General features: G+C 41.0%; 1 protein-coding gene and 1 long non-coding RNA gene across 4 annotated transcripts in view; one reads left to right on the top strand and one right to left on the bottom strand.

Moving 5' to 3' along the window:
- The window catches only part of NSD2 (nuclear receptor binding SET domain protein 2), a 74,415-nt gene extending 56,227 nt beyond the window's left edge, over positions 1–18,188 (bottom strand). Inside the window, exons 1-2 of one of the 3 annotated variants that reach the window (XM_042812147.1) lie at positions 18,097–18,188; positions 4,233–4,858 (exon numbers count right to left, since the gene is read on the bottom strand). In XM_042812147.1, the coding sequence (XP_042668081.1) occupies positions 4,233–4,829 (597 nt within the window). In that variant the 5' untranslated portion in view covers positions 4,830–4,858; positions 18,097–18,188. Of the gene's footprint in view, positions 1–4,232; positions 4,859–10,683; positions 10,874–18,096 lie in introns of those variants that run through there. The other 2 variants (XM_042812149.1, XM_042812148.1) reach the window with 2 other exon arrangements.
- Positions 18,189–18,530: 342 nt separating this feature from the next.
- On the top strand, positions 18,531–24,966 carry LOC122157313. Its single transcript, XR_006167838.1, has 4 exons — positions 18,531–18,602; positions 18,934–19,115; positions 19,673–19,767; positions 20,152–24,966. It is a non-coding gene; the product is annotated as an uncharacterized LOC122157313 (long non-coding RNA).
- The last annotated feature ends 1,038 nt before the right edge of the window (positions 24,967–26,004 follow it).

The following is a 26,004-nucleotide window of genomic DNA, read 5'->3' as shown; positions in this document are numbered from 1 at the left end:
AAGTAACAATTACTGCTGCACATTGTGAGCTGCTGAGAACAAACAAATTTTCAAGGCGTAGCTAAACATAATCCTTTACTGAGGGCTAAAGAGTAACAGCAGCTATGGAACCCTTCCAAACAGAGTAAGAATTCATTTCTCTTTCTCCTGAAGTGATCACCCAGAAGAGATTTTAAGGTAACTCCTATCCACTGGGATTCTAGTGACAGCAGCCGAGAATCCTGCCTTATCATGTCCCTGAAGATAGGCTCTGAAAACTTAGCAACAGCCTATTAAAAATGTCATAGAGTCCAACTGCAGACACCAATTCATGTAGCTGTTTAGCTGCACATTTTACAGCATGTTGACCACGATTTCCTAATGACTGATGACGAAAACCAATTAAGTCCTCTTCCTGGAAAAGATCTATTTATTATTCCAGTACTTAAAACAAAACAGGTCATCTCAGGATCTGGCTATTTTTCTCCACTCCTAAAAGCTATAAACAGGATAATAAACAGGATAATCAATTATTTGATGAGATCAGCTCACCAGTTGTAGAGAGGGAACTTGTTGTTTTCTGCCCAGCTCTACTAATTAGATGCAAGCTGTGGCCAGAGCAACAGCAACACCTGCAGTAGTGCCCATCTTCCAGCATGAAGCACAGAAGCGTAAAAACCAGCAGATAATCCTGAGATTGCTTCTGTTCTACTCTTGCTTGGTTTCTAAATCATTACCATTCACTGGCAAAGGCACTATAACATTACGTAGTCATCAGATATAATGAAGTTGGCCAGAACAGTTTTATCCTCCGTGAACACAAAACAGCAACACAAACACAAGACACAGACTAGTGGCATTTCTCCAGCAACTTGCAGCTGCCCCCCAGGTAGCCGCTGCAAAATCATTACAGACTGTGCTGAGTAGAAAGAGCAATAAACTGCCAAGTTTCTGGTACAATACTACATGAGGTCCGCAAGAAAACAGGATAGGAAGCTTTGTGAAAGGTACAGCTTTTAGATCACATGCACTGTGCACAGCTGGAATCTCTAAGCTAGCAAGTATAGCAGTGTGGACCTTCCAGGTTTGTTATGGACACAGCGTTGCTGCTTTTCTGAGCTACTGCACCCACGGTAGGTAGTTATACCAGCAACCTATGCCAAATGGGCAAGCTGCCACTTCCAGGCCCAAACTGGCTTATGCAGAGTAGGCTCAAATGTGCCAGTATAGAACACTGAACTCTTCCTAGGGCTGCAGAGCACTGCAGGCCAACATTTGGGATCACCAGTATAACACCTGGAAATATATGTACCCTGTCTATTTCCTGTACAAAAACTCTTCATTGTTTAGGGATTAATCTTGATTACATTGTGTTACTGCATTAAGTGAATCTCTGCCATCCTCCTTCAACAAGGAGGAAAATCATTTCACCTCTAACAAAAGCAGTGAGTGAGAAAAATCTAGCAAGTCCCCATCCGTAACTGCTGGCACTGCGAGAATGCAGCCATGACAAGCTCTAGAACAGAAACATCCTGCCACTTATCACGAGCAACACTACAAAGTGGGTAACTATCAGACTCCGTGGGTTTGGCATTGACTCAAACATCCAACATGTAACACTTAACATGTAATACCTTCAGTCAGAGGTGTTCTTAGCCCAGTGTCAACGTAGTTCCTCAGAGTAGAAGCTGCTAATTGCTAAATCCACCATTAAATCCATCATTAAAATGGGCCTGGATTTTAAAGAGAACTCCTTAGATGGAGAGATAAGGGAGTAGAGGGAAAGTGGTGAAATGCAGGAGGGCAGGGAAGGAAGAGCCATGATTTGTCTTACTTCCCCTCCTTTAAACTGGGAAAGTGAAAGCACTACAGCCTCAACAGCCTGGGAAAAGCTGTGGTATCAGCAGAAATCTAATTCACATCAGAGCTGAGTAGATCGCATTTATTCGCAACTGAAAACAGATTTGCAGATAGATTTTTAAACAACTTTCCTTTATGTTAATGAAAAATGTCCAAACAAGACAGCCCAACAACAGAGCAGTGGAACATTTGTTAAATGATATGCCTCTCACCTCAGCAAGATACTAATCTGGTATGTCCATCAAACAGAGATATAATTACCTTACATAAAAGGCAGTATTTGAACCATGGCAATTTTTGCTGAATAAAAGAATGAGAGCTTGGACAAGAAGAAATCGAGGGAGAAAAGCAGTCTAGAAACAAAACCAGACAAACAGGTTCTATATCAACTTGTAACCTACAATAAACAGGTATCTAAAAACAAAATTTATCAGCTTTTACCCCACAAACATTTTTCGAACTTCTGCTTTGTGACCACAACCAAGAACATAAATGCACGGCACAACACACTAATTAAGCCTCGGGGTAATGGCAATGAAACACTTAGAGCAGGAGCATGGACTTAAGTACACTGATAATGAAGATATTACAGATGTTGTCACAGAGAATACATTTTTATCATTAGGACAAACATGCTCCCTAGTAAGGTTTTTCTTCCTTTAGCTTAAACCTGTAGGTTTGCAAGCTGTCCTTGAAAAAGAAAGAAGAGCCCCACACTCTTACAATTAAGGTGCTTTATCATAAAACATCATCCTGTGATCTTCAAATCTGTTTGCCCTTTGTGCTTTACAAGAAAAAGAGCCGGAGGCTTGAGCTGCTATTCCAAGTGCTCTGAAAAGAACAGGGCTATAACTGTGAAGTCTGTGATCAAGCAGTGGGTTGCCCTGCTCTGGCAGTTTGGTGGCCCACTGCTTCAGCGCTGCTCTCCAGCCATCGTGTCCCTGGTGCTCTGGGAAATGTATTTACACAGTTTGCCCTGACAATTTCTGATCACAGAACAACTCAGATCAATCTTTTAATCGTAAACAAGCTGTTCATCACAAAACATTGCAGGCCAGCCTTAACTGACAACCAATATGAAAGGATGATCAGGCTGAACTACTGAGATGGGCAAACTAAATATTGCATTCGATTTAATAAACAAATAGTGTAATAATAGAGGTGTTAATGCTAACAATTATACCAGTTTTTATTTCAATTTATGTTCACTCATTAACACTGAGCAGAAAGAAGAATTAAAACTATTGACTGTACCCATAATTTTTACCTCTGATAAGTGATTTGGAAAAATCTAAGCCATTTAGTATTAAAACAATCCCTGTAATAAAATGAAAGAAAATGAACTCCTTAATAAAAACCTTGAAAATAATGTTAGTGATCATTCAAAAAATAATATATTGAAACCATAAAAATAAAATATTTTGGATACTTTGAAGAGTGCTTATACATATCTGTAAACTCATTTGAGTGGTTTTAATGCAAACAAAGGTAAATAAAATGAGTAATCCAGCAGTGTACATGGCTCATCTCTGCATGTGAATAAAGACTGAGAGTCAACGTTCATTAATAAACTTTCAGATGGCAGAAAAAAAAACTTTAACATTCATTTTGCATTTAAAGTGTGTAAAAACCTGATCACCTGCCAAAGCACTGATTGCCATTTACCATCGCCATTACACAGCACTATTGTGAATTACTCCTTAGGAAACTTAATATACACAAAAATATCCCTGCAATGCAGGTTTGTACTGTGAGATGAAATGAGTGTAAGCTACGTTCCTTTAAATGAAGACCATTAATTAAAACTGAAGAGGAAAAAGGTCTAACAGCATTCTTACTCTCAACTTGGTAACTCAGATTAAAAAAAAAAAAAAAAAAAGTGAAGCTTCTATTTCTGCCCGTGTTTAAAAAAATTCAAGAAAAGACTGGCTGAATCACAGACAATAATGACATCAAAGAAGTACCTAGCATTTTCAGCTAGTACAAATCTCTAGGTCATAGCAAGCAAAGCTAACTAGGTCACAAGTAAGCTTAAAAACTACAACTGAACTGCCAAAACAGTTAAAGGCTATGCGTGAATTTCAAGGCCTCCCAAGCTCCCATCCTGTCTATACTTTGGCTGCATCTCTGGATGGAGCTTCTCCTTCATACATCCTACACTACTACACGCCCTGATCTTTAATAAAGACTTTTTTTTAAACTTATTTGGAATTGATTTAGAAAGTCCTCCAATTCTAGACAAAAAACTGGGGACCAGAGAGTACCACAGAAAGTGAACTGTTCAGGTGAAGTACCTATGGAAATACTTAAAATAATGATTAACACATGAACAAATGAAGCGTCAATATGAATAACAAACAAATGTAACAGAAGAAAACGTTTTTTAAAAGTACCTTATTTTCAGGGGAGCTTGAAGTCTTTGACACCAACGCTGCTTCAACAAGACCCTGCTCAAGTAAGGAGTCATATTTTATGCTTCTTTTTCTGTTCCTCCTCTCCTTGTTTGTTGGTTTTTGTTCATTTTCCTCTGACTGTGACACATCTGCACCATTGTCTCCACAAATGGAAGATTCAAACAGAGGTTTTCCATTCATGTAGGTTTTAGTGATTTTCAGCTTGATTTCTGGAGAACCATTCTTGATAGGAGTAGTGTTTGGTGGTGTTCCAACTCCTTTTATTTCCTGGGGTTCAAAGCGCAGCTTGGCATCCTGGGCCCCGGATTCACCATTGAACACACGAGAAGTCAGATCTTTCAACTTATCAGCTGGGATGAATGGAAGAGCATCATGGCCATTATATTTTTGCATGACACCTTCCTGCAGAGTGGCAGAAAGTTGTGCTTTGCCCAGGTAGACAGAACACTCACGATTCACTTCACAATTCTGAGTCTTCCCATTGGTATTTCCAAGGATCTCTGGTACTTGCTTCATTTTTAAGTAGTTAATTTTTCGAGTTAAAAGTTGAGAACTTCTTTTGATGCTAAAGTCCATCCAGCCCAGATGTTTCCAGTCTTACACTGCTATATGAAGACAAAAAAAAAGAAATCCAGAAAATATTTTTAGCAATACAGAGATGAGAAAAGCTGCAAAGTATTTAAATAGAGATGTCTCCAACAGCGTAACATTAAGAATGTATCTATTCAAGTTTTACTAATAAAAAGTGTTGCTTAGAAACTTCGTTATCAAAATACTTTAATATGTGCTAATACGCTTTATGTAAAATGCCAAGAAAAATAGATGATCAGTATTATTAAAATAAAAACATAAAGTCACAGCTTTCATTTTAATAATCTTTTATTGATCTACAGCAGGATTCTACCCATACTAACTACTCAGAAGTACCGCACTGTTTAAATCAAGTAAGATTTAGACACAAGTAAATATTATTTACAACAATGCTATGAGTTCAGATCTAAGAGGTTGCGCCAGAGTAAAGGGCTGCATTACTGTAGTACTACACCATGGACAGCAGCACGACAAGCTTCTCCTCCTCATTCTAAGGGCAGGCCCTCAGTTTTCCGTGGAAGCATCCTGAGGAAACCACACACACAGCTCAGTCTTTCACCATAGCTCACGGATTTCTGACTATGAGAATGAATAAAAGGCCTTCGTTTTGTTTCGTAAACATCAGCCCAGTATGAAGCAGCTCATCCTACAAGCCCATGGATACACTGTGCAAAATTTAATTTCTCAAGGTAACTTCTGTTATTGTCATTAAAAAGCTGGAACTCCATTGTCGACCAACGTTTTTTTTTCATACAGACTTCTGAAAAAATGAAAAGAAATACAGCAAGCCAAATCTACAAATGTACTCTATCATCAGCCTTAGGCAGGTTTTCTGGGCATTCTAAAATCTAGCCGTGCCCATTTCACCTTTATACCATCTTAGCAAACACAAATATCTGGCAGACAGATTCCTTTGTGCAGGCATTACCTCCTAGACCAGGCAAATATGACCGTTTTTCACTTACAAAATTCATACGTACAGACTCTTCAGGTTAGCAAGTCCAGAATATACGATATGCAGAAAAACATTGCCATAAATATTATAAAATTTCAGCACAATAATCATCCTATCTATGCTTAAGGTAACCCATTTCATGTATGATAAAGTCCAAGAGGCCAAGTCACTCCCAAAGATTCACCACATCCATTCTCATGTGTCCATCTCCATACAAGTTCTACAGACTCATCTGAGAGATACAAGCATGGGGTCAAAGTAAGTTACATTCTCCAGGGACAAACAGCCTGAAAATCTGGCATTAACAAAGGAAGAGCAATGCACCTGAACCCAAGGGAGAAAAGGTTTTGAATCTTTTTTTTTAGCCGTGTGAAGTGTGCATTAACAGTAAAGTCTCTGATATATGAGTAGAAGCTAGCGAAAGGTATTAACTGTTTTCACAGAAGAATCAGAAATAAATGGAAAACCTAAACTTCATCAGAGCAAAACAAAGAACTCACTAAATCAAAACAGAACTCATGCAATTTTGCAAGATCTTCTCCAAAAAACATGGACAATTTTTAAAAAGATTCTCAACCCAATTAATAATATGACAACATTTCAAACTGTAATTTAGCAGATTTAACTGAAATCACATTTATTTTAAAGTAACCACTGATGACAAATTCAATAAATCTTAGCAGAAAGGCCAGCCCATTGCAGAATGTGCGAGGCTTACAGTTACACAAATGATAGCAAATATCTTTAAAAACAAAACAACAAACAAACAAACAAACAAACAAAAAACACCAAACCAACAACAAAATCCCTAAAACACTGAATTTTTAGAAAATCCCCCAGACTCTTGATAGAGTAAACCAGAAAGCAGACCAGAGATTTGATTTCGGCTTCTACATTCAATCTATCTAAAAAAATAAGCCTATACAGCCTGAGCAGCTGTGAACGTGGTGCTCCCTTTTTTGTGGCTGTGGACGCCCTCCAGTGGCTATCCAGATGGGCCAGAGCACCAAATGCCACAGCTTGCTGCTTCCTTGCCCAACAGGAATGCTGCAGACCACAGCTTCTCATAACATGACCAGCACCAAAAATGTCTTGCGCAACTACTTCAAATCCATGAACTAAGCAGTAACTAAGTAAATAAATAAGTGGCCCCATTAACTGCTTACCAGGATCTGGATTTCTGAATTAAGATGTCAGCATTTTGTAACGCTGTCGTTTTCCATCTGTAATTCTACCAGTATTCTTTTTTATTCCTGCTTAATAATAACTCTTATTTTCATTACTTATTTCCTTAAGCTAGAAAGCTATCAAGCTCGAGGCAGACCAGGAAAAGAAAAAAAGCAAGAACTAATCAAATCAGACCATATTATTATTAGAGCGCTCAATAGAACAAACTGGATGAGCTGCAGAAGTGACAGTTGCAGAGTAAAGGTTTGGTTAATGACTCCCAGTAACACGGGGCACTTTGAAAAGCTGAATGCGCTGAAAAAGACTCCTCAAATTGCAGGAGCCTAAAGAGAGAAGAATTCCAGGTGCATGACTGGTAAAAGGAAGTCAGTGCACCAGGTCTATGGTAAATGCAAAGATGAAGGCAAAGACCGTAATCTGAGTCAGAAAGACCATCACAACTGGCAGCATGCAGACTTTAGAACGTGAGAAATAGACTGTGACTGTACAAAGAACAACTGAGTCAAATGAAAAGAGGTGTAGAGGTAGAATAAGGGTAAAAACACAAAGATATGAGTACCTAGAAGCAAACAAAGTCAAGGAGCCCCATGACAGAGATGACACTTGTAGAAAGCAACTTGCAGGCCAGTCATCATTTCTAGGACAACCCAATGGAGGAGAGGGAAACGGTCAATTCACTTGGAATAGAAACTACGCTGTGGAATTCTGTTAAAATTATGAAACCAGGAAATTTGCACTCACAGGAATAACAGAGGGCCTTGGAAAGAAAGGCAAATTTGAAGCTAGTAAAATTTTGCACAATTTTTGCTGTCTTAATTTTATGGTAGCACAATACCATAAACAAAAAGGACCGAGCATTTTGTGAAAGGAGGACAATAGAGCACAGATGAAGAAAAGGAAGAAAAAAGAAATTTCAGGCTGTACTGTGAGCTTAGATTTAAAGCAAGGAGAACTAGAATTCAGGACATGAAAGGATTAAGTGAGAAAGATCACAGAAAAGATCTGGCTGATCAGAGTTGTAAGAGTAAGGTCCTGAAGCAGCTCAGCATATGAATAGGTTTTGTGGTTAAAATAACTTCATTCTTAGACAGACATCTCCCACATAAACAAAAGCAATCCCTTATCTTTTTCTAGATGACACTGTATAGAAAAGGAAGCTTGGGGGAGGGGAGCGAAGGGCAGGACAATAGCACCATACAGTAATAGCTGCTAATGAGCTTAAGCTAGTAGCGTCCCATATTGACTGTCTGGTGACCCAACAAGTACCATTTTCTCTAATGAAGAGGAAAAAACATGAGAGCCAAGAAGTCTGCTGAATAAACACGGTATTTTGGCCTGTGAACAAGTAGTTTTCAGTAACCAAAAGGGAATATGACTTACAAGAGAAAGGTCTCTAGACATTTTAACAGAACAATGATACATCCTGGTAGTGGCTTTGTATGTACTTTCATAGTAAAACACAGGTTTTATGTAAGGCAAATTATTTTGCAGACAATTACAGTGGTTTTATTAATTACTTAAAGGTCTGTCATCTGACCGGAGTCATGAGCCAAACAGAGTTTGCCTGCATGTCACGTTCTTTCTTTACTGTCCAGGCCACCATCAATTATGTGATACTTATTATTCACTTCTTCCACATCTGCTTCAATTTCAGAGATGTTTTTCTTGTGTGTCAGAAATAATGGAGCAGTCCATTCTTTCCAATTTGGTCAAAGGGAGAGAACAGAGTAAACAACAACAAACATCACATGAAATACCACTTCTGTTTTATCTAAATGTTTTCTTAAAGTCATTTCTCAGGTACGCAAATTTACAGTAAGAGAACACGCACAAAAGCTACATTTATTATCTACAAATCAGGTTTCAGCTGGTATTAAAAAGCTAATAGATGGCTACTGTTCGTTTTTGTTTCCTGTAACTTTGTGGTAAGTCCTCTCCATTCTCTCAGCAATTTTAAGGTCAAAGGCCTTAAATTCCTGTTTTCAGATCAGAATTAGACATAATACTTGAAGATGAGCACAGTTATAACACATTCAGCTGAAAACCTGGAGTATGCTCATTCCTACTACCCCATATAAAAGAACAAACCAGAATATCAAATAGGAATAAAATCATAGGACATGCTCTCTGTCATGCATTACATTGTGACCATTCTTCACTGCATTAAAATAATGAATGGTTGCTAAAGGACTACTAAACACAATTTACTTTTAGAAAAAAAACACAATGTACAACTGAAAATTGTCTTGTGGATTTGCCAATAGTTGTCATAAACCAGCTCTATCCAGCAAATTCACAAAGGTTACTAGAGCAGCTAGTGGATAACTGAAAATCATTATACCAAAACTTCCTAACAATTTAGCAGTCCTAGAAATGTCTGGAAGACCGAGAAAAGTAAGAACTTCAGTACAGGGAGACCATTTCAATTTTAAAAGCACCTGAAGATCTTCATTAATCTTGCAACAATGATTCTGGTTAACCTCCAACAAGGTGATTTTAAAGCAGTACGTGAACGTTTCTTCATGCTTGCAGAACAGAACAATGATTATATAGAGACTTAGTATGCATTTACACTAAGACTAAGCTTATTTTGAAAACCGTGTTAAAAGTTTAGAGTAATCAGAGCACTAAGACTTGCACTTGCTTGCCACCAACTTTTTTTTTTTTTTTAAATTAGCATCCATATTTTTTTGTTCTTTTTCCCAATGAATAAAATTTCAGAACTTAATTGTAACAATCTGTTCTCATTGACTGAACCAAGTATTTACGGCCTTCTCCTGAAGGCAACAGGCAACACCAGCTTGTACAAAATACTCACTTGTACAGTTAGGAATTGTACAATGGCAAGTAAACAATTTCTTCACTGTAAATGTTACTTGCTATTGCTAAAGCAAGCTTACAAAACTGATTAACTTAACATTTTGTTCCTCCTCAGAAAAACTTTTTGTAACCAACCCCTGCTGCTGAGGATAAGCCTAGAAGATTCTACAAAGGAACTCTTCGCCATTAATTTGTTTTCTTCAAGATCACAAGATTAATTTTTTGACTTCTGAAGAAACTGAATTTTGTTAATTTCTTCCTCCCAAGGGTGGGTGGTGAAGGAAGAGGGATAGATGTGAGCAAACTCCTGTAAAACGTGGTATTATTGACTGAAGAGAGGTTATAGATCTCTTCTTCATTTGCAGGATCAGAGATCAAATAGAAAAGAATTGCTGCTTCTCTGACAATAAGCTGAGAGGAACATCAGTGCCTAAAATAGTAGAAATGACAAGGTTTACCAGCAGGATGATAGAACAGGTAGCCCTCAACAGATGCTCAGCAAGTGGCACAAAAAATCCATTATGTTTTCAAATGTGTACTTGAGACATTACTCTCTTCTGGGGGGTTCTGAATGGCTCAGCTCAAAAGAAGGCTGCTCCCTAGTAAAACAGCACTCAGCAATACACCAGTCAGAATATGTGCAGTCTAGGTACTTGCTCACCAGTGAAATGTCTCTCTCTCTTAAGAGGGCCAGAATTGTGTTTCCGACTTCTATTTTAGACTGGGAACAAAGAGCAAATGCAATCTCAGATAACAGAGCACTTACCTGCAAAGGTAATTCTTCATTTATGCTGTTCTTTTTTCACCTGTCCTAAGCCTACCTTGATTTCCCACTCCTCCCTTAATCCCTATTGCTTTTTCTTTTCAGCATCCTACCTCTGCTCCTTGCACCATGAGCTTCAGGACCTGGATCCTCTGGTTCTACATAATATTCACTGCTGCAGATTAATGCACTCTAATTTGTTTGTTTCCTCTTCACTGTAGCCAATGATTCTGCCCTTTCTCCCATGAAGTGACGGTAGCACAGTAATTGTCTGAAGCCTTGCAATGAGCACCATGAAAATTTCTGATCATGCATATTCTGAGGAGGGATGACCAAATCTGGGATGACATCACAAAACAAGTAATCAGTATAAGTAATGAATTAAATTGTAGTACTACCAAAACATTATCTGCTCCACAGAAATAAACAATGTTGCCCAGACCAGATTGCGAATAATTTTAATAAAGAAGATACATCCATTTTGTATGGACCTTTTAGAACTTTATCTATCCCTGCATTAAGAACTGTTTACCCAAGCAGGTGGATTCAGATGCCAGAAGCACTCAGTGCGCTGCAATCATTCTAAAAAGCACTGTTGTGCCACTAGTGATACATGAGGCCTTGTCAACAGCATGAAAGCCTAGCTATGCAAATTGTATAATCCTTAGCACAGAGCAGTATTTGTCTTCTGTATGAACAGAGACACAATGAACTGCTAACACACCTCTAACATGGACAGGTAACTCTCGTAAAAATATACAGAACTTCTTGCATCCAGCATATTAAATTTCATCTTCCATAAGGAAAAAAAAAAAAAAAAGACAGTAATACTGACTTGACTGCACTGTTTACTGGTAGACCTGCACCTATGACCAAATCTGATCAGTGTAACTATGTCTGTAATGTACTCCTGGTCACACAGTGCTAGTGCTGGTGTATTTCACAGGTATAACGTACTGTAACTATATACATCCAGTTATGTTACATCCACTATCAACGCATTATTTCAAAGTAAACTAGCACACGCATCTGGCAGACGTATGCCAGGAGCACTTAAACCAAGCCCAAGCTCACAGGAGTCTTGGAACATTAGACACTTACCAAACAAATCCAAATACTTCCTAGTAAAGTGGCCCTTCTGACTGGATACCATTTGAAGTATGAAGTACCTCCCTGTGCTTTAATGACCTTTTGTCAAAATGCATTACCAGCATTCCCATGGCTCTTCATTCCCTACTTTTTTCCACTTAATCTACATCAAGAATGTCTCCAGAGCAGAGATTAGTATGACTGTTACAGGTAAGGAACACAATTAGTAGCAAATTTTAGGTTTCCACAGATATATTATGGAGACAGAAGGATAAAACACTTTTCTGTCCAACAAGCCAGAGCCTTCTTATTCACTTCCCAACTCTGCCTTGAGGGGTTTACAGTGGGTATTTTTTGCCATTTTTGCTCTCCTTTCATTTAGTACAGTATTAGTTCTTGCACATTAGTTCACTGCCTTATTAAGATTTTTTTTTTTTAAGAGAAATTGAGGTAACTGCTTATCAGAAAGAAGAACATCCAGAGTTCTGATTGCAGAAATATGACAGCAACTACAATTGCTTAATTAGTTGACGAAGTTCAACTACCACTACCACTGCAGATCCAAGCCTTCTACTACTGAACAAATACTGCACACATTTCCTACTCTACATTTTGAGCCTACTACTTTTTTCTTCATTAATGACATACCTTGTTTTTGTATTAGTGCTGAATCCTGGCCATTTTCCAGACTGGATCACAGAATTTGTTTCCAGTTTATTCAGGAGTGCTCCTATACAAGAGCTTCTGATAGCCTACATCTTGCATCCGTAGAAAAATCACATCTTTAATTTCATTCTGAAGCGTCTGATTGAAAGTTCTTGGCAACTACTCCATAGAGCAAAATTATCCATATTCCTATCTTTCATCCTTACCTGCTCCCCAAGGTTAGTCTTTTGGCTTAAATCCCACTGGCTTTATTACCAGACTAGAATCTGGGCACTCTTTACTACAGAGACAACTCCCCAATTCAGATGTTTATGAGTACCAGCACAGCCAGGTTCTTTGCCCTGATGGCATCCCACCAAGGCTGGCAACTTCCGCAATTGTTTTATCTGATACATCACCTTGTGAACTTCAGCTCCACAGACTAATCCATGCCACAGCAGGAACATTTACACTTCAACATATTACAATGAATAATAAATGAAATGGGTCTCAAACATTATGATGGGATGCCGTTTTACTGCATCTTCTTCCTATTGCTTCTTTCAACCACCAGTTTTTCAAAATACTTCATACGGAGTTCAGATGACATTTCTAATAAAATCTTACCTAACTTCAGCTTTCTTTCTTGAAAATAATCTTGTCACAAAATATTCATCTCCTGTCCCTTGGTGTATCTATTATTTAGCAAGGCAGAACGGGACAACATCCACTCTATTACGTTTTTGATCATGGCAAAGAAAAGATGGAATTCCAATATTAGCCCTCAAGGCTAAGTATCTTTAAAGATAACTATTTTAAAATACAAGTTTTCTAATTTATTATGTGTTTTAGCACAGATGGAAGACGTCAGGATTTTATTATGAGGTACAGACCAGGAAAGGTTTCACAGAGCCAATTAAGCGCTCATCTCTGTTGGCCAACTGAGCAAGATTGGCCTGTGCTTCTTCAAAGAGTCACATGGAAACCTGGCTGTCTTTCACAGACAGCAGAAGAAAAATGTTAAAGCTTCTATGAAAGTCTGCTCCAATGTAAGAGCTCCTTATAAAGAACGTAAATAAACCTAAAAAATACTGAAATATTTGGCTTGCAGAAGTGTTGTTTTTTTTTTTTCCTTTGCTAGCTGTGTATTTGTTTGTGCTGCAAAAGGATACAGGTAGGAGGAAAGTAGCGCTTCAAGCTGTAGTTTTTCAGTCATTCATTCCAAATATGGATGAATACAAAACAGCTCCAATTTGTGCTAGGAAGCTGAATACCAAAGTTCAAAACAAGATCAAATGGTGGTGCTATCTTGCACCAAGTCAAAAATAGGACAAGTTAGAAGGATGGGGACAAGACTGGAAATTGAACTATCACCTGTTGAGTAACCCTTGTAATTTAACACATGCTTTAACTCATGTCTTTTATGAGCTCCAAATTTTGTCAACTACCAGAACCTGTAACAATCATGTCCAAAGTGAGGATACTCTGAAGTACATATGGGCCAGCACTTCACTTTTCCATACTTTGTCAATTTAATTTTTCTGGCATGAAACACTCAAATCAAGGTTTTCAAACATCTCCTTTCACACATAGCTCATCACAATGGAAGCTGCCCTTAACATCGGCAAAAAGCAGAGTAGAAAAACCTTCCTTTTGGTCCAACCATGATTAACAGGCGTTTGTTTGCTGCACACAAGAATTAGGCTTTGAAACAGTCTATTTCATGTCTCAGACAGAAGCAGCTTTTCAAAAATACCAGAGACTCAGTAGATTACCTGGTGCTAAAGTTTAGAGTTGCTCGTGAGCACAGTAATGCACAATGGACTGCATGCATTAACTTCTCATCTCCAGACACATGGTATAAGCATAGATGGTTCATTCCCCAGGAATTTTGGGTATTATCGTAGTTTGCTGAAGCTCAGAAGGCCAGCAGAACAGAGAATGATCTAACTTTCCATTATAACATGTTCCAAGAACTTTCAACTGATGCTAGAAAACACAAAAATCCCTATACTGGCCATCATCAACATGATAAAATGACTAAAAATAGTGCCTGATATATCATTTTTGTAATTTCTGCCAGTGTAAATTGAAAATTCTAAGTACACTTACACAGTGTCATATCACCTCCAATACCACAAGTCAAAGAGAAGCTAATCTGTAGTGAAGGGTTAATTCAGGTAGTTTCTCTCCTGTTCTTTAAAAATATTCTCAGAACCAAAGTCTTCCCAGTAACCATTAATTTTACAAAATCACTAACTGACCCATTCAAAAAGCCACTGGATTTACAAGCTGCAGGGTGACTACTGACATGCCAACAAAGATCTCCTCGCCCTGCCCCCAAATCCTTCACAATTATTTGCTAAAGGAAATCTGGACTCCCATGTCAAGCTCCAATGGGAAATTTTCTCTCTCTCCACTTTACCACATGACTCCATTTACTCCACTTATCCTGCTTGGCATATTCCTTCTCCACCTTCTCATTTACACCACCAACACCTCAGGGAAGGCATTTTTCAAAGCTACATTCTAACTGGAAAGCAGTGCCTCCTAGAAACACGGACTTACTTATCCACTTAGATCCACTTCAGTATCTCCATTCTTTCTTCACCCAGAGGCTGAATAAAAGAATTATACCAGATCATATTTACTCAACCATAAGGCCATTGCATTTGTCTTCGCAGAAAATGAAAGACTTCAAACAGTAGGCCACAAACACAGCATTCAAAAATGCAGTCATCATCAATGGCTTTATTACTATCTCCATCACATGTTTCTCCGTGGATGTCTGTTCAGTGAGCATTAGGGTATCTGCTGCTTTCAGCAACACCACTTAACCGTGCTTCCCATTGTGCAGCACAGTGCTTCCGGGGAGAGGTGAAATTTTCCCCCAGAAAAGGCAAGGTGAGGCAAGGTGCCTCAGTCTACAGAGAAAACAGCACTTGCGATTTTCACACATCCAACCATCTTCTATGCTTAAAACCTAAGAGACACTGTTGCAGTTATGTAAGCGGGAATCACCAGAGGTGACCAAAGCGCTGTGCAAATTGCGTTGTATCTTCTGATCATAAACTGCTTCTTTGATCCAGTCATCTGCCCAGAGCAGGTGAACTTACATATATGCACGGTTACCACACAGTCAATAGGCTTTCATCGACCACAAGGAAAGAGGTGCATTTATCAGCCCAGAGAAATAAGGCCTTGCCTTGTGAGCGTACTGACAGGGGTGGAACAAAAAGGAAGCTCAGTGCAAAAAGTGAGAGGTGAATGGGCCACAAACAATAGGACACTGAAAAACAGTCCCTTCTCTCCATTCCTCTCTTGCCTTGCTAGTGTGATATTTTGGAAATAAACTCAGACATATACACAAGTATGCACACACACATACGTATATATGTACAAGCCTACATCCACACAGATCAGTTTTGCCACCCAAATATTAGAAAGCAGCCATCTTCCCCCCCCCACCCTTGTCATTTTTGCTTCCAGTCTAAATAGAAAGTTTTTTTTTTGGTTGTAATAACCAGTCCTTTGCATGCAGTCGTAATTTAAATGCAATTTTCTCATCTGCACAGCAACCACCGACTTCACAGAAAGCATGCAGCCCTCCTGATAGTAAAATACAACATTTTCCTATTCTTGCTAAAAGGAAATACATATTTACATTTAACTTCAAATGTATAAACGACTTAAATTCCACACTCTCGAAATATCATGGCCTAGTTTTCTTCTGACATCTTCAAATAACATTTGATAAATTAATAGCTTTTACTGTATTTTCCATATCTGAATTTTTCTGAACATGCGTAAGGGTGGAATAATCACAACAATCAGCAGTGCAGCCTCCAGGAATACCCACAGCTTTTACATTTAAACTCTGTGGAAAATTGTCGTATTTTCTGATGGCTACAAACAAGATGGAAATCTCAGCGTGTTCTAATGAATAGGATATGGATACCCACTGCAACAACCAAAAAACTGCATACATGGTGAGTACGGAGCCCAGAATAGCCCTGCAGAACAGTGGTTTTATGCAATGATTACATCCATGCTATGAAATTAAGTTTATTAAGGCTGATATGCTGCATTGCCTAAGCAAAATTCCCACAGCAAAACAAGCAAAGAATAGCTTCAACAATAAATCGCCGAGATCCTACAAATGTAGGCAGATTTTGGTGAGGAACCCATTGCTTCCTTCAGCTGAAGCCACGCACTCCATGTTTAAGGAATTCCAGTGAACATCTAAGCGCACACAGACCAGCAGCAAGGACTCTTTGCAAGATCTGTTACAAACTTCATTGCCAGCCTTTAATGTTTACAGTTACCTTCCTTAGATGTCTGAAAAGGCTTATAAACCAAACAAATCTTCCTTTTTTTTTTTTTTTTAAGCAAAGAAACACAGAGACCTCACTGAGTTTACTCAGCGCAAGCAGCACTAGCTCCTAAATCTGTGAATCGTTATAAACCGATTTTAATGCAAATGTCAATAAGGAAACACACGAAATACATGGGCAATGAGCGATACCAGTCCCCTGCCTGCTTAATGGCTGGGAGCAAGAGGCCTGTTTTCTCTGTAATCTGTTGAAATACAGTGTTTACTCTCCCTGCACTTCTACCTTGTATGTAATCCTCCTTTCACTCGACATATTAAAAAAAAAAACAACAAAAAACCAAAACCAAAATGCAAGCATACAAGAAGTGTGGCGAATTCCCTCCTCCACCCCCAGAGCGGTAAAGCCACAGCGGATGAGCTGTAACTATGGCCTTGGGAATACAAGTTCCCCAGGCTCTTTACCACACAAACACCAATTCAAGTTGGAGCCCCATCCTCTCCTCAGTGAAGACGGTGACGAGGAGCCCTCAGCCCTCGCGTTCCCTCCCGTGTGCTCCCAGGGAGGCTTGGGTGCAGGATGGAGCTCAGGAGGGTGTAAGTGGCAGCAGGATCATCGCACCAGCGTTCGGAGGAGGAATAAATCAAACATGGCTGCTTCCCCTCCATACATCTCCCGAGTTACACGCACTCCCGCTGCCGGGTGAGCCGGTCCTACCCGCGGCGAAGGGCACGGGGCATCTCCCCGATCCCACGGCCACGGGGGCGAGCCGGCCGCCCCCGATCTCTCGGGGGAAGGAGGTGAGGCTCTGGAGGAGGGCTTTTTGTGTGTGTGTGTTTTTTTCCCCCTTCTCACCTCCCCCCCCCCCCCCCCCCCCGGCTTCTCCGTTCTTTTCTGCGCTGAGCACTGATTGCCCCCCCGGCCCGCGGCGCTTTATGCAGCACCGACCTCCCGCAGCGCCCACGGAGGAGGAGGAGGAGGAGGAAGGCAGAACAGCATCGCTACTTTCCGCCACACAGCAGTCAGACTGCAGCCTGGGGGCGGGGGGGGCACCAAGAAACGATACGTAAAAAACACAAGATCTCCACGCGGGGATAGCGGAGCTGCGGTCCGCCTGAGGAAGCGGAGTCGCGGCTGAGGGGCTCCAAAGTGGGGGGGGGCGGGGGTAGCCGACCCCCAGCCCCACACCGCCACCGCACGGCGCCCGGCCTCTTAGCGCTGCCCGCAGCATCCATCCCCAGGGCGCCGCTGCTCCCGCCTCCCGCCCGGGGCCTGTGGGACCGTGTGCCCCGCCGCCGCCGCTGCTGCTGCCGCTGCTGCTGCTGCTGCTGCTGCTGCTGCTGCCGCCGCCGCCGCCGCCACCGCCGCCGCCGCCACCGCCGCCGCCGCCTCCTTCTCCTCCTCCTCTCCTCCCTTCCTCTGGGAGAGCAGCCCGCCCGCCGCGCTCCCGGCCCCACCGACCTGTGGCCTAGCGCATCCTCGTCCCCCGGGAGCCGGGCGGAAGCGGCGGCGGTAGCTCAGGGCCGGGGAACCGGCGGGAGCCGAAGCGACTCGGTAACGGCAACGGCGGCGGTAACGGCGGCTCCGGCGATCCTGCGCGGCGGCCCCGCCCCCTCCTCCGGCCAGAACCAGCGCGAAAAATCCGGCGCGCTGATTGGCCGCCGCCGCTGCGCTGCCCCCGGAGCGGCTGTTTCAAATCCCCCCGCACGGAGCCGCCCGCACGCGCGGCCCGGAGCGGCGCCCGCCGTGAGCGCGGGGCGGCGGCAGCGGCGGGGACCGCGCTGGCGGCGGCGGGGAGGAAGAGAAGGGCGGGCCGGGTGCCAGGGGAGGGAAGGCCGTGCGGCGAGGTGGGGCCGAAGGCGGGAGCTGCGTGGGGCCCGGCCCAGGTGGGCGAGAGCGCGTCGAGGGCCCTGAGCGGCGCGGCTTTCCTCCCCCTCGGACTCGGAGGCTCTCCCCGCACCGCTGTGGTAAGCGCTCACGGCGTGCTGTGTGCTGAATGTGCCTTCCTCGGGTACGCTGTGTGGTAAATGTGCCTTACTCAGCAGCCCTACATATGTATTCCCTTATAAAAGAAAAAAAAAAAAAAAGCCCGAGCTGATGTGATGTGATTCACAATGCGACGTGAATGCTCCGACTTCCATGCGGTTCTAAAGGCTTCAGGTTGTATAGGAAGCTAGGTGTGCCTGGCTGCGGGTTGCCTGGGCTGCTTGTGTGGCCTGGTTTATTTTTCTCTGGCTTACATCAACCAAAGCACGTGCGCTTGCAATTTGCCAGCTGAGTGCCTGGTTCCTTTTCCAGGTTGAATCGGCAATATCTGTCGTGCTCTGACAGGAACAAGCATTCCCATCAAGGGGGTGGCCGGCTGCCACAGGGCTCTGATGCTTGCTGCGTGCTCAGGATGCCGTCCTGTGCTGATGAAGACCCTGCTTATGGGAAAGGTCAACGGCAGGTGATGGAGGAATAGCGCTGTCCTCCCGAGGGTGAGTGCCTGTGCCCCAGAGAGGTTTCCAGTGCTGGCAGATGTGGGGGGTTGTATGCCTGTGCCTAATGGTGGGTGCACCCTCCTTACACTGGCAGTTAGCAACCAGTTTGTGCTTACTGCTAATTACTTAGTAATGAGAGTGTTAATCGTGGGCTGATTAAAGCTGTAATCAGCTGAAGGAGACCTATCTGTCGTGATAAAGGTATCTTAACTTGTTTACAGCCTGGCTATTAAAAAAAAAAAAAGCAACAAACATCTTCAAGGTGTTAGGCTTGTGGGACTTAGCTTCTGGATGTTAGTTGTACAGTATTAAAGAAAAGGAGATGTGCCAGGGGAACAGGTTGGGTATTAGGAACAATTTCTTCTCAGAAAGAGAGGTCAAGAATTGGAACAGGCTGCCCAGGTGGTGGTGGACTCACTGTCCATGGAGGTGCTCAAGAAAAGAGTAGAGATAGGTGATACTGAGGGACATGGGCAATGGGCGCAGTCTGAGGGTTGGACTAGGTGATCTCTCTGGTCTTTTCCTACCTTAATGGTTCTATGATTTTGAAACAGCTAATTTGGGTTAAACATCATTGGCAAGTTTCCCGTTTCTTCAAGTTCACTTACATTTGCAGGAGAAAAAAGATGCTTCCACCTCTAGTAAGAAAGTAAGTATTGGTACAAATTAATAGATGTACTCGTGTGTGGATCCTATTTTGCTGCAGAATGGCATGTATAGGAGTGCTTTTCTTCTGTAGTTGATCAGTAATGTGAAAAATGCTGAAAGCCAGATGTGTGGTACGTGCTTGAGAGTTGCTGTTTTCTGCTGAAAAAGCTTGTAAGAAATGAGGTTAGTTATCAATAACTGATATGCTACAAATGCATTCTCTGCTCTCTTGGCAATAAGTTCTGTGCTCAGGCTTAGTAATATAAATCCTTCTATTTGCAATTTTTGAAAAGAGAACAGATTTTTTTATTCTGTACTTATTACTAATCTACAAGATCCTCCAGATAACACAGTTCACGTGTTTGCCTTCTCTCTGTCGTTGCAGATTTAAGTGGAGGGATTTTGCTACCATGGTCAAGGTGACATGAAATCTTTTTTGCACCTTTCAATTCATACAGATTATTGGCCTTGTCTGCACTATTAAGATTTGCAACCATGTAATGGCTTCTTTAACTGGAATGGCACTGACTCCTACTGTATGTAGACATCAGTGTGAATTTGAAAGTTAAGGCACATTTAGAGATAAACCTACATATGTAGTTTTTATTTCAAACCCAAAAACAATCCTTGTTGTCAATTTTTGTCAATTTTCTTGAACTCAGGCCATGATACCGAAGTCTGTTTTTCTTTAGCAGTACACGATGATGTTGATTTTCTGAAAGTAAGTATTTGTTATTCCTATGTTTATGAAAACTGAGTTTAAATTCTGCTATGCAGGTGTAAATGACTACATGCACAGTGCAGAATGAGGTTATGCTGACAAATAGGAGCACCTTGTTTTTGAGTGATGGCCTTGAAATAGCTGAAGTAAATGTCCCCTAATCTGTTGCTGGTTGCAAGTTTCCAGACTGAACCTCTAGGGGGGTTTTTACCTTTTCATTAGCTGTTCTTGTAATTCTGAATTAGCTGGTACTTTTCATCAGTTTGATGTTTCTCAGACAGCAGAACAGGTCACTGAAGCCAAATGATGTATATTCAGAGCAGATCATAGTACTCATTTATTGAGTCCTGTTTCATTTGGTATCGAAAATTTTATTGCTCTTTAGGTTCAACTTTTGTTAACAACCAGTATCAAGATCAATATCTCTGTTCAACTCAGTAAATGAATTTAAATAAATGTAGCAGTTGCATATCGTTCTAGAAACATTTATGTTTTAGAGATTACTAATTAGTTTCTAGGCCGAAGGATAATTTGCAATTTAAACACTTTCCCAAGAACATTTCCAGTATTTATTCAGCAATAACGGTAGTCAGTGCCCTTGGCCTTAGGCATGCATTAGGGTACTCTGAGGTTCTAAAGCAAAGGAAGATAATTATTTTTGTTGCCACCACAGGGACAGGCTGTGCCTGAAAGGCTAAGGCCTGTACTGCATTTGGTGTAGTTTCACTGCATTAGACAGAGCTCTGAAACAAATTGAATGTGCATGGCACTATTCCACGCAACAGTGCAAAAATCTCTCCCCTGAGAGTCTGGTCAGCCCTGCTAACAAGGGAATGGGGCACATTTTGGGGCATCTTTCACTATTAGAAATAATGGAGTTTTGCATTCTCTGTACTAAAGCTTTGCATCTCTCATGCCAAAGGCCGAACAGAACAAAGGTGCTTTCAGCAAGCACATTTAATCTAATTGTAGATCTTTGTGGTAAAAGCTTCAAGTTCATATTTATCTTCTGTACAGATCCTAACCACTGATTGCTCTGAATCCCTTTTTATTTTTGTTTCAGATATGGGAGTGCAGTTGACAAATTAATCAGACCTATAAAACAGCACAGGCTATCCACAGTTTTTACTGTCCTGCAGGTGTTTAATGAGATAAGAGTTGTACTAGCCTGTTTAGAACCCACAAATGGAGATATCTTTTGTTTTGCAGCTTTGCATCACTTTTTCACCTTTTAAGGTTAAACACTGAATATGCTTGTAGTTCTAATAAAAACGTGAATGCACTGGGAGAGTTAATGCTGCCTGTTCTATTCTGTGGTAGCATTGATGCAGAGATATCTTCCCAGTGTCATCCTTCATCACCGTTACTGCTCTTTCATACCGTCAGTTGGTAACCCATCACCTGAGCTCTGGCTTCAGCTAGCAGTCCATGATTTTTCTTAGGATTAACATTGAGTAATGGTTATTTCCAACCTGCCTGAACCCTGTCTGAATGTATCCTTAGCTGTGTTACGTGTAGGCAGAGCCACTGATCTGTCAATATGTCAGTCTACGTGTCACCAAGACTGCTAAGAAAAATCTTCATAAGCACGTGTGCATTTGTCTTCAGCCATGCAACATACTGTGTTCTGCTGAATATGAAGAGAGCAAGCTGCTGATGTAAAATTAAGAAAGAATAACTTAAAGCAGTGTTTCCAAATAGCTGGCATTAACTGTAGCACAGTAATACTAAAATTGTAGTTCTAAATGAACCTTCGGGAGCCTACATTTGGTGATCAATTTGAATGAAAGTTCAGTGGGAATGGTAATCTGAAAATTGTGTATTACAATTCCTGAAGTGTTAAATAATTTTAAAATGAGAAGAAATGGGGATTTCAGACTTCTTTGCACGTTTTTTTTTTTTTTTTACAGTCTCGTAAAAATGGAGCAGTAGTATTTTTTAATTGCATGTCGATTCTTCAGGAAGAAGAAAATAATCTGCTTAGAGAATTTCTAACATAATTAGTCTATCCTAATGAGAGACGTTTGAAGTGCAACTGTACCTTGTAGTTTGAATACTGTTCTGAGTAAGAAATTAAAACCTCGGTGAAAACAGACAGCTAAATGTGAATCTTCATACTATGAGTTATGCACCAGTCTGTTCAGCAGACTCATTTTTCAGTGGGGAAAATAATGGGAGTAAATGTCACTACTCGCAAATAAGCTATTTCTGTTTGCATCATTTGTGCTGAGCAGAAGGAAGGAAAGTGTCACTGAGGGAGCAAAAAGAAGAGTAATGTTGAAGACATGACAGAGTGGGATACATCTTCAGGGGAGAGCAGAGGCCAGGAGAAAGAAGGGCTGAGGATCACATCCCTGCTGTTGTCCAGTGTTGGGATGATAAAAAACAGCTGTATACCAATTTTAAGTAGCTAACGTACTCCAGCCTGGTATAAGTAAGTTCAGTGCACTGATAAGTTATCTGTATGAGTTATATGTCTCTAATTACCTTCAACATCAATATGACTTAATTTAAACATTCCTGACATTTAGAATAAAATAAAGCTATGTGGAAATACACAGCTTGATTCAAAATGTTAACTCTGCTCTCTGTCTGCATAGTATGCCCCTGTGTTTATAAACATAATCTCTTTTAGAAATATACTGAAATTCATTAAAAATCAGAATGAATGTTTATCTTTAGAGTAGAATTACCATTGGTATAATTTTCTAGATCTTAGCTTGTTAAAACTAAAGCTCAACTCTAACTCTTACCTTTTGAGGTTTTACTGTTAAGTTTGTTACATTTCAAATTATGGCTTTGCTTAATCTTCACATAATCATGGTTCAGTTATAAGCACAAAGTGGTAAGCTTTTTATTAATGTCCTGAAGTTTCTTTTCATTTTGGCGGAGAACTGACTATTGATATTTCTACTGTATGCCAGTGCTGAAGAGTAAAGTTTGTTACGGGTTGAAGAGACCAGATAGATAATGCTACTTCTGTTTTCAGTGGACTCTAATGCAGTGTTTTATTTTGCACACATATTAATCTTTGCTGCCTCGATGTGGAATGGTGAGGGTAACTATGTCAGTCCGAAAGGTTAATTTCATTCTTCTTTAAGGCATGCCATTATTCTGTTAACAGTAATTGCTCTTTTTTGAATGATTAATTTCATCGTGTGAACTGTTTCTAATTATGTTGGTGGCTGGCAATTTCCTGGACTGAGAAGCTGTAGCTGTGATCACATCCCATTTACTCAATATATATGCTTTGAGAGGAATGCCCACTGACAGACATTTTCAGAAATATTCACTAACTTTGAGAACTGATTGGGAATTTATATAAGATTTCTGGCACTTGTTTTATATTGGTGTTAGGTACTTTCAAGTGTACTTGACAAATAAGGGCTGAAACAACTGGATTTAAGCCATAGGCTGAGCAGGCTTGCAAATGCGGACCTAACTGCTAAATTATCACCTGTCCTGTTTTTGCTGTGAAAACTGAAAGGAGTAGGATGTGTTTCTTGCACATTTTACCATGTTCTTACACTGTTCTTGAGCTTGATATGCTAGCTTCTCTAAGCTATATTTATTCGCTTCAGTTATTGTTAATGAGCCAGAGCTTACACTTTGCAAATCAGTGCAGGCGTATTATGAGAGGCTTGGTGAACAAGCCCTAGCAGGAGGTGCAAGGTGGCTGCTGAGCTGCCTGCAGGAGTTAATGTGGTTCACTGTCAGCAGCTCAACCCTAAACGCAAGAGTGATTCCACTGTGGCAGTTCTGGCTCCAGCTCTGGATCTGCATCCAGTTTACATAGAGTACAAAGACATCATACTGTCTCAGTTGCATTTACAGCAATTGAATTGAACAGTGATTCGGATGAGGAATGGACTGGTTGGAGGTGTTGGGGCTTAGCCAGCACATAGGAGCGTCCTGGATGAGGGAGGATTCACCTTCTTGGCTGTCTCATGCTGAAGCTGGGACCAGTTGCTAACAAAAGCATCATTCTCCTGGATGTACGCCGTCATATGTTGTGTACCTCACCTCTTGAAATTGCTACAGCCATTGGGCATATGGTATTTGCTGAAGGGCTGAGGTTGTGTGAATCTTCTGGGTTTGAAACTGCTCTTCAAGGCAAGAAAAAACTGTTTACAGTATCCAAAAGAAGGAGGTAAGCAGTTTAATGGCACTTGGAGATTTCAGGAGTCTAACCTGTAAATCTAGGCCTTAACTTCTGTTTTATCCCTTTACAGGGGCTACAGCAGGTACAGTTGTCTTTGGCTGCAAGTACATCCCTCCCAACATGCAACTTATCTAAAATAACAGGATCCCTAAGCAGAGTGATACTTCAAGAGATTAGACAGAGGTCTTCACAGTTTTACTAACTGCTTTGCCACAGCATACCATCTCAGAGGCATGTTCTATGCATTCTTTGTTTCCTGTACACTTGTAAAACAGTTTGACTTATATGTGGAGTCACTGGCAAATAAAAAGCAAAAATATCACCTTAACTCTTCACATTGTGAGTTGTCTCTTTGCAGTTCCAATTCTGTATCTCTCTGTGTAGCTGTAGTCCTCACCAACTGTGGGAAACCCCTGGTCTAGTTCACTCAACCTGCTGGAAGAAATAGGTGGATGCCTTTGTGTTCTCCAATCTGTATAATCGGTCCCTGAGGATTTTTTGGCAGGTAGGTCTTCTACAGACGTGCTTTATAATACGTTAAAGAACTTCATCAGACTTCAAATGGCTAGTTAAAATTGGCCTATGAGTTCCACCCCACCCCATGGACACACATACTGCCTCTGCAGCCCTGTATTGCCCTTCTTGATTGCTGCTGCTACCTCAGAGGCAAAGACATGAACTGTTTGTGATCTGCTTGGCACTGCTGCTGTTTTCAGCTGGGTATGCAAAAGTAAGCCAATCCTTTTCCTGAGTGGATCATGAGTTCCTGTTTCAGAGGCAGTGTGCTAGGACTGGAGTTGGCAAGAGCTTGTGCTACATGACTACCTGTCTTCATCTGCCTGATGCCATTCTAAAACTATTAAATATTGGCTTTGTCAGTTTCCTGACTTTGCAAACTGCAAATAGAAATCTGAAAGATGCTTTGGAGAAACTCTTTCGAATGCAATATAAACGTAGTGACTAAGCCTCTGGAAAGATCTACAGGTATGCCCACACTGGGATGGTTTCTAGGGCTAAGCCTGTCTGATTTAGAAAAGGCCATGAGAAGTCATTGGTTCAGTAGGAAAGACTTACTCGAGAGTTGTGTTTGAATGATATGGGTCTTGGAAAAGAATTCCACCTTGACAGTGGTTGGTATTAACTCAAATATGTGCTGTAGCTTGTAAGAAATGAATTCTAGGTCAGCTTAAATAATCTGTTGTTCTAGTCTTCCGTTTCCCTTTCATGGCATTGTAGGCAAATTTATTTTGATTTGATTTATTACCCAACTGCACTTGCCTTCTAAAAGCTCTGCAGATCTGGGACTTAATCTTCGTAATGTTTGTAAGGCTGTGGTACAGGAGCTCTCTGTTCTG

The sequence above is a fragment of the Centrocercus urophasianus genome, unplaced genomic scaffold (assembly GCF_019232065.1).
Source record: "Centrocercus urophasianus isolate 14NV4802_14NV808 unplaced genomic scaffold, USGS_Curo_1.0 seq_13, whole genome shotgun sequence".
NCBI lineage: Eukaryota > Metazoa > Chordata > Aves > Galliformes > Phasianidae > Centrocercus > Centrocercus urophasianus.
The sequence above is the reverse complement of the archived record's forward strand: the minus strand, read 5'-3'. Positions and strand labels throughout refer to the sequence as shown.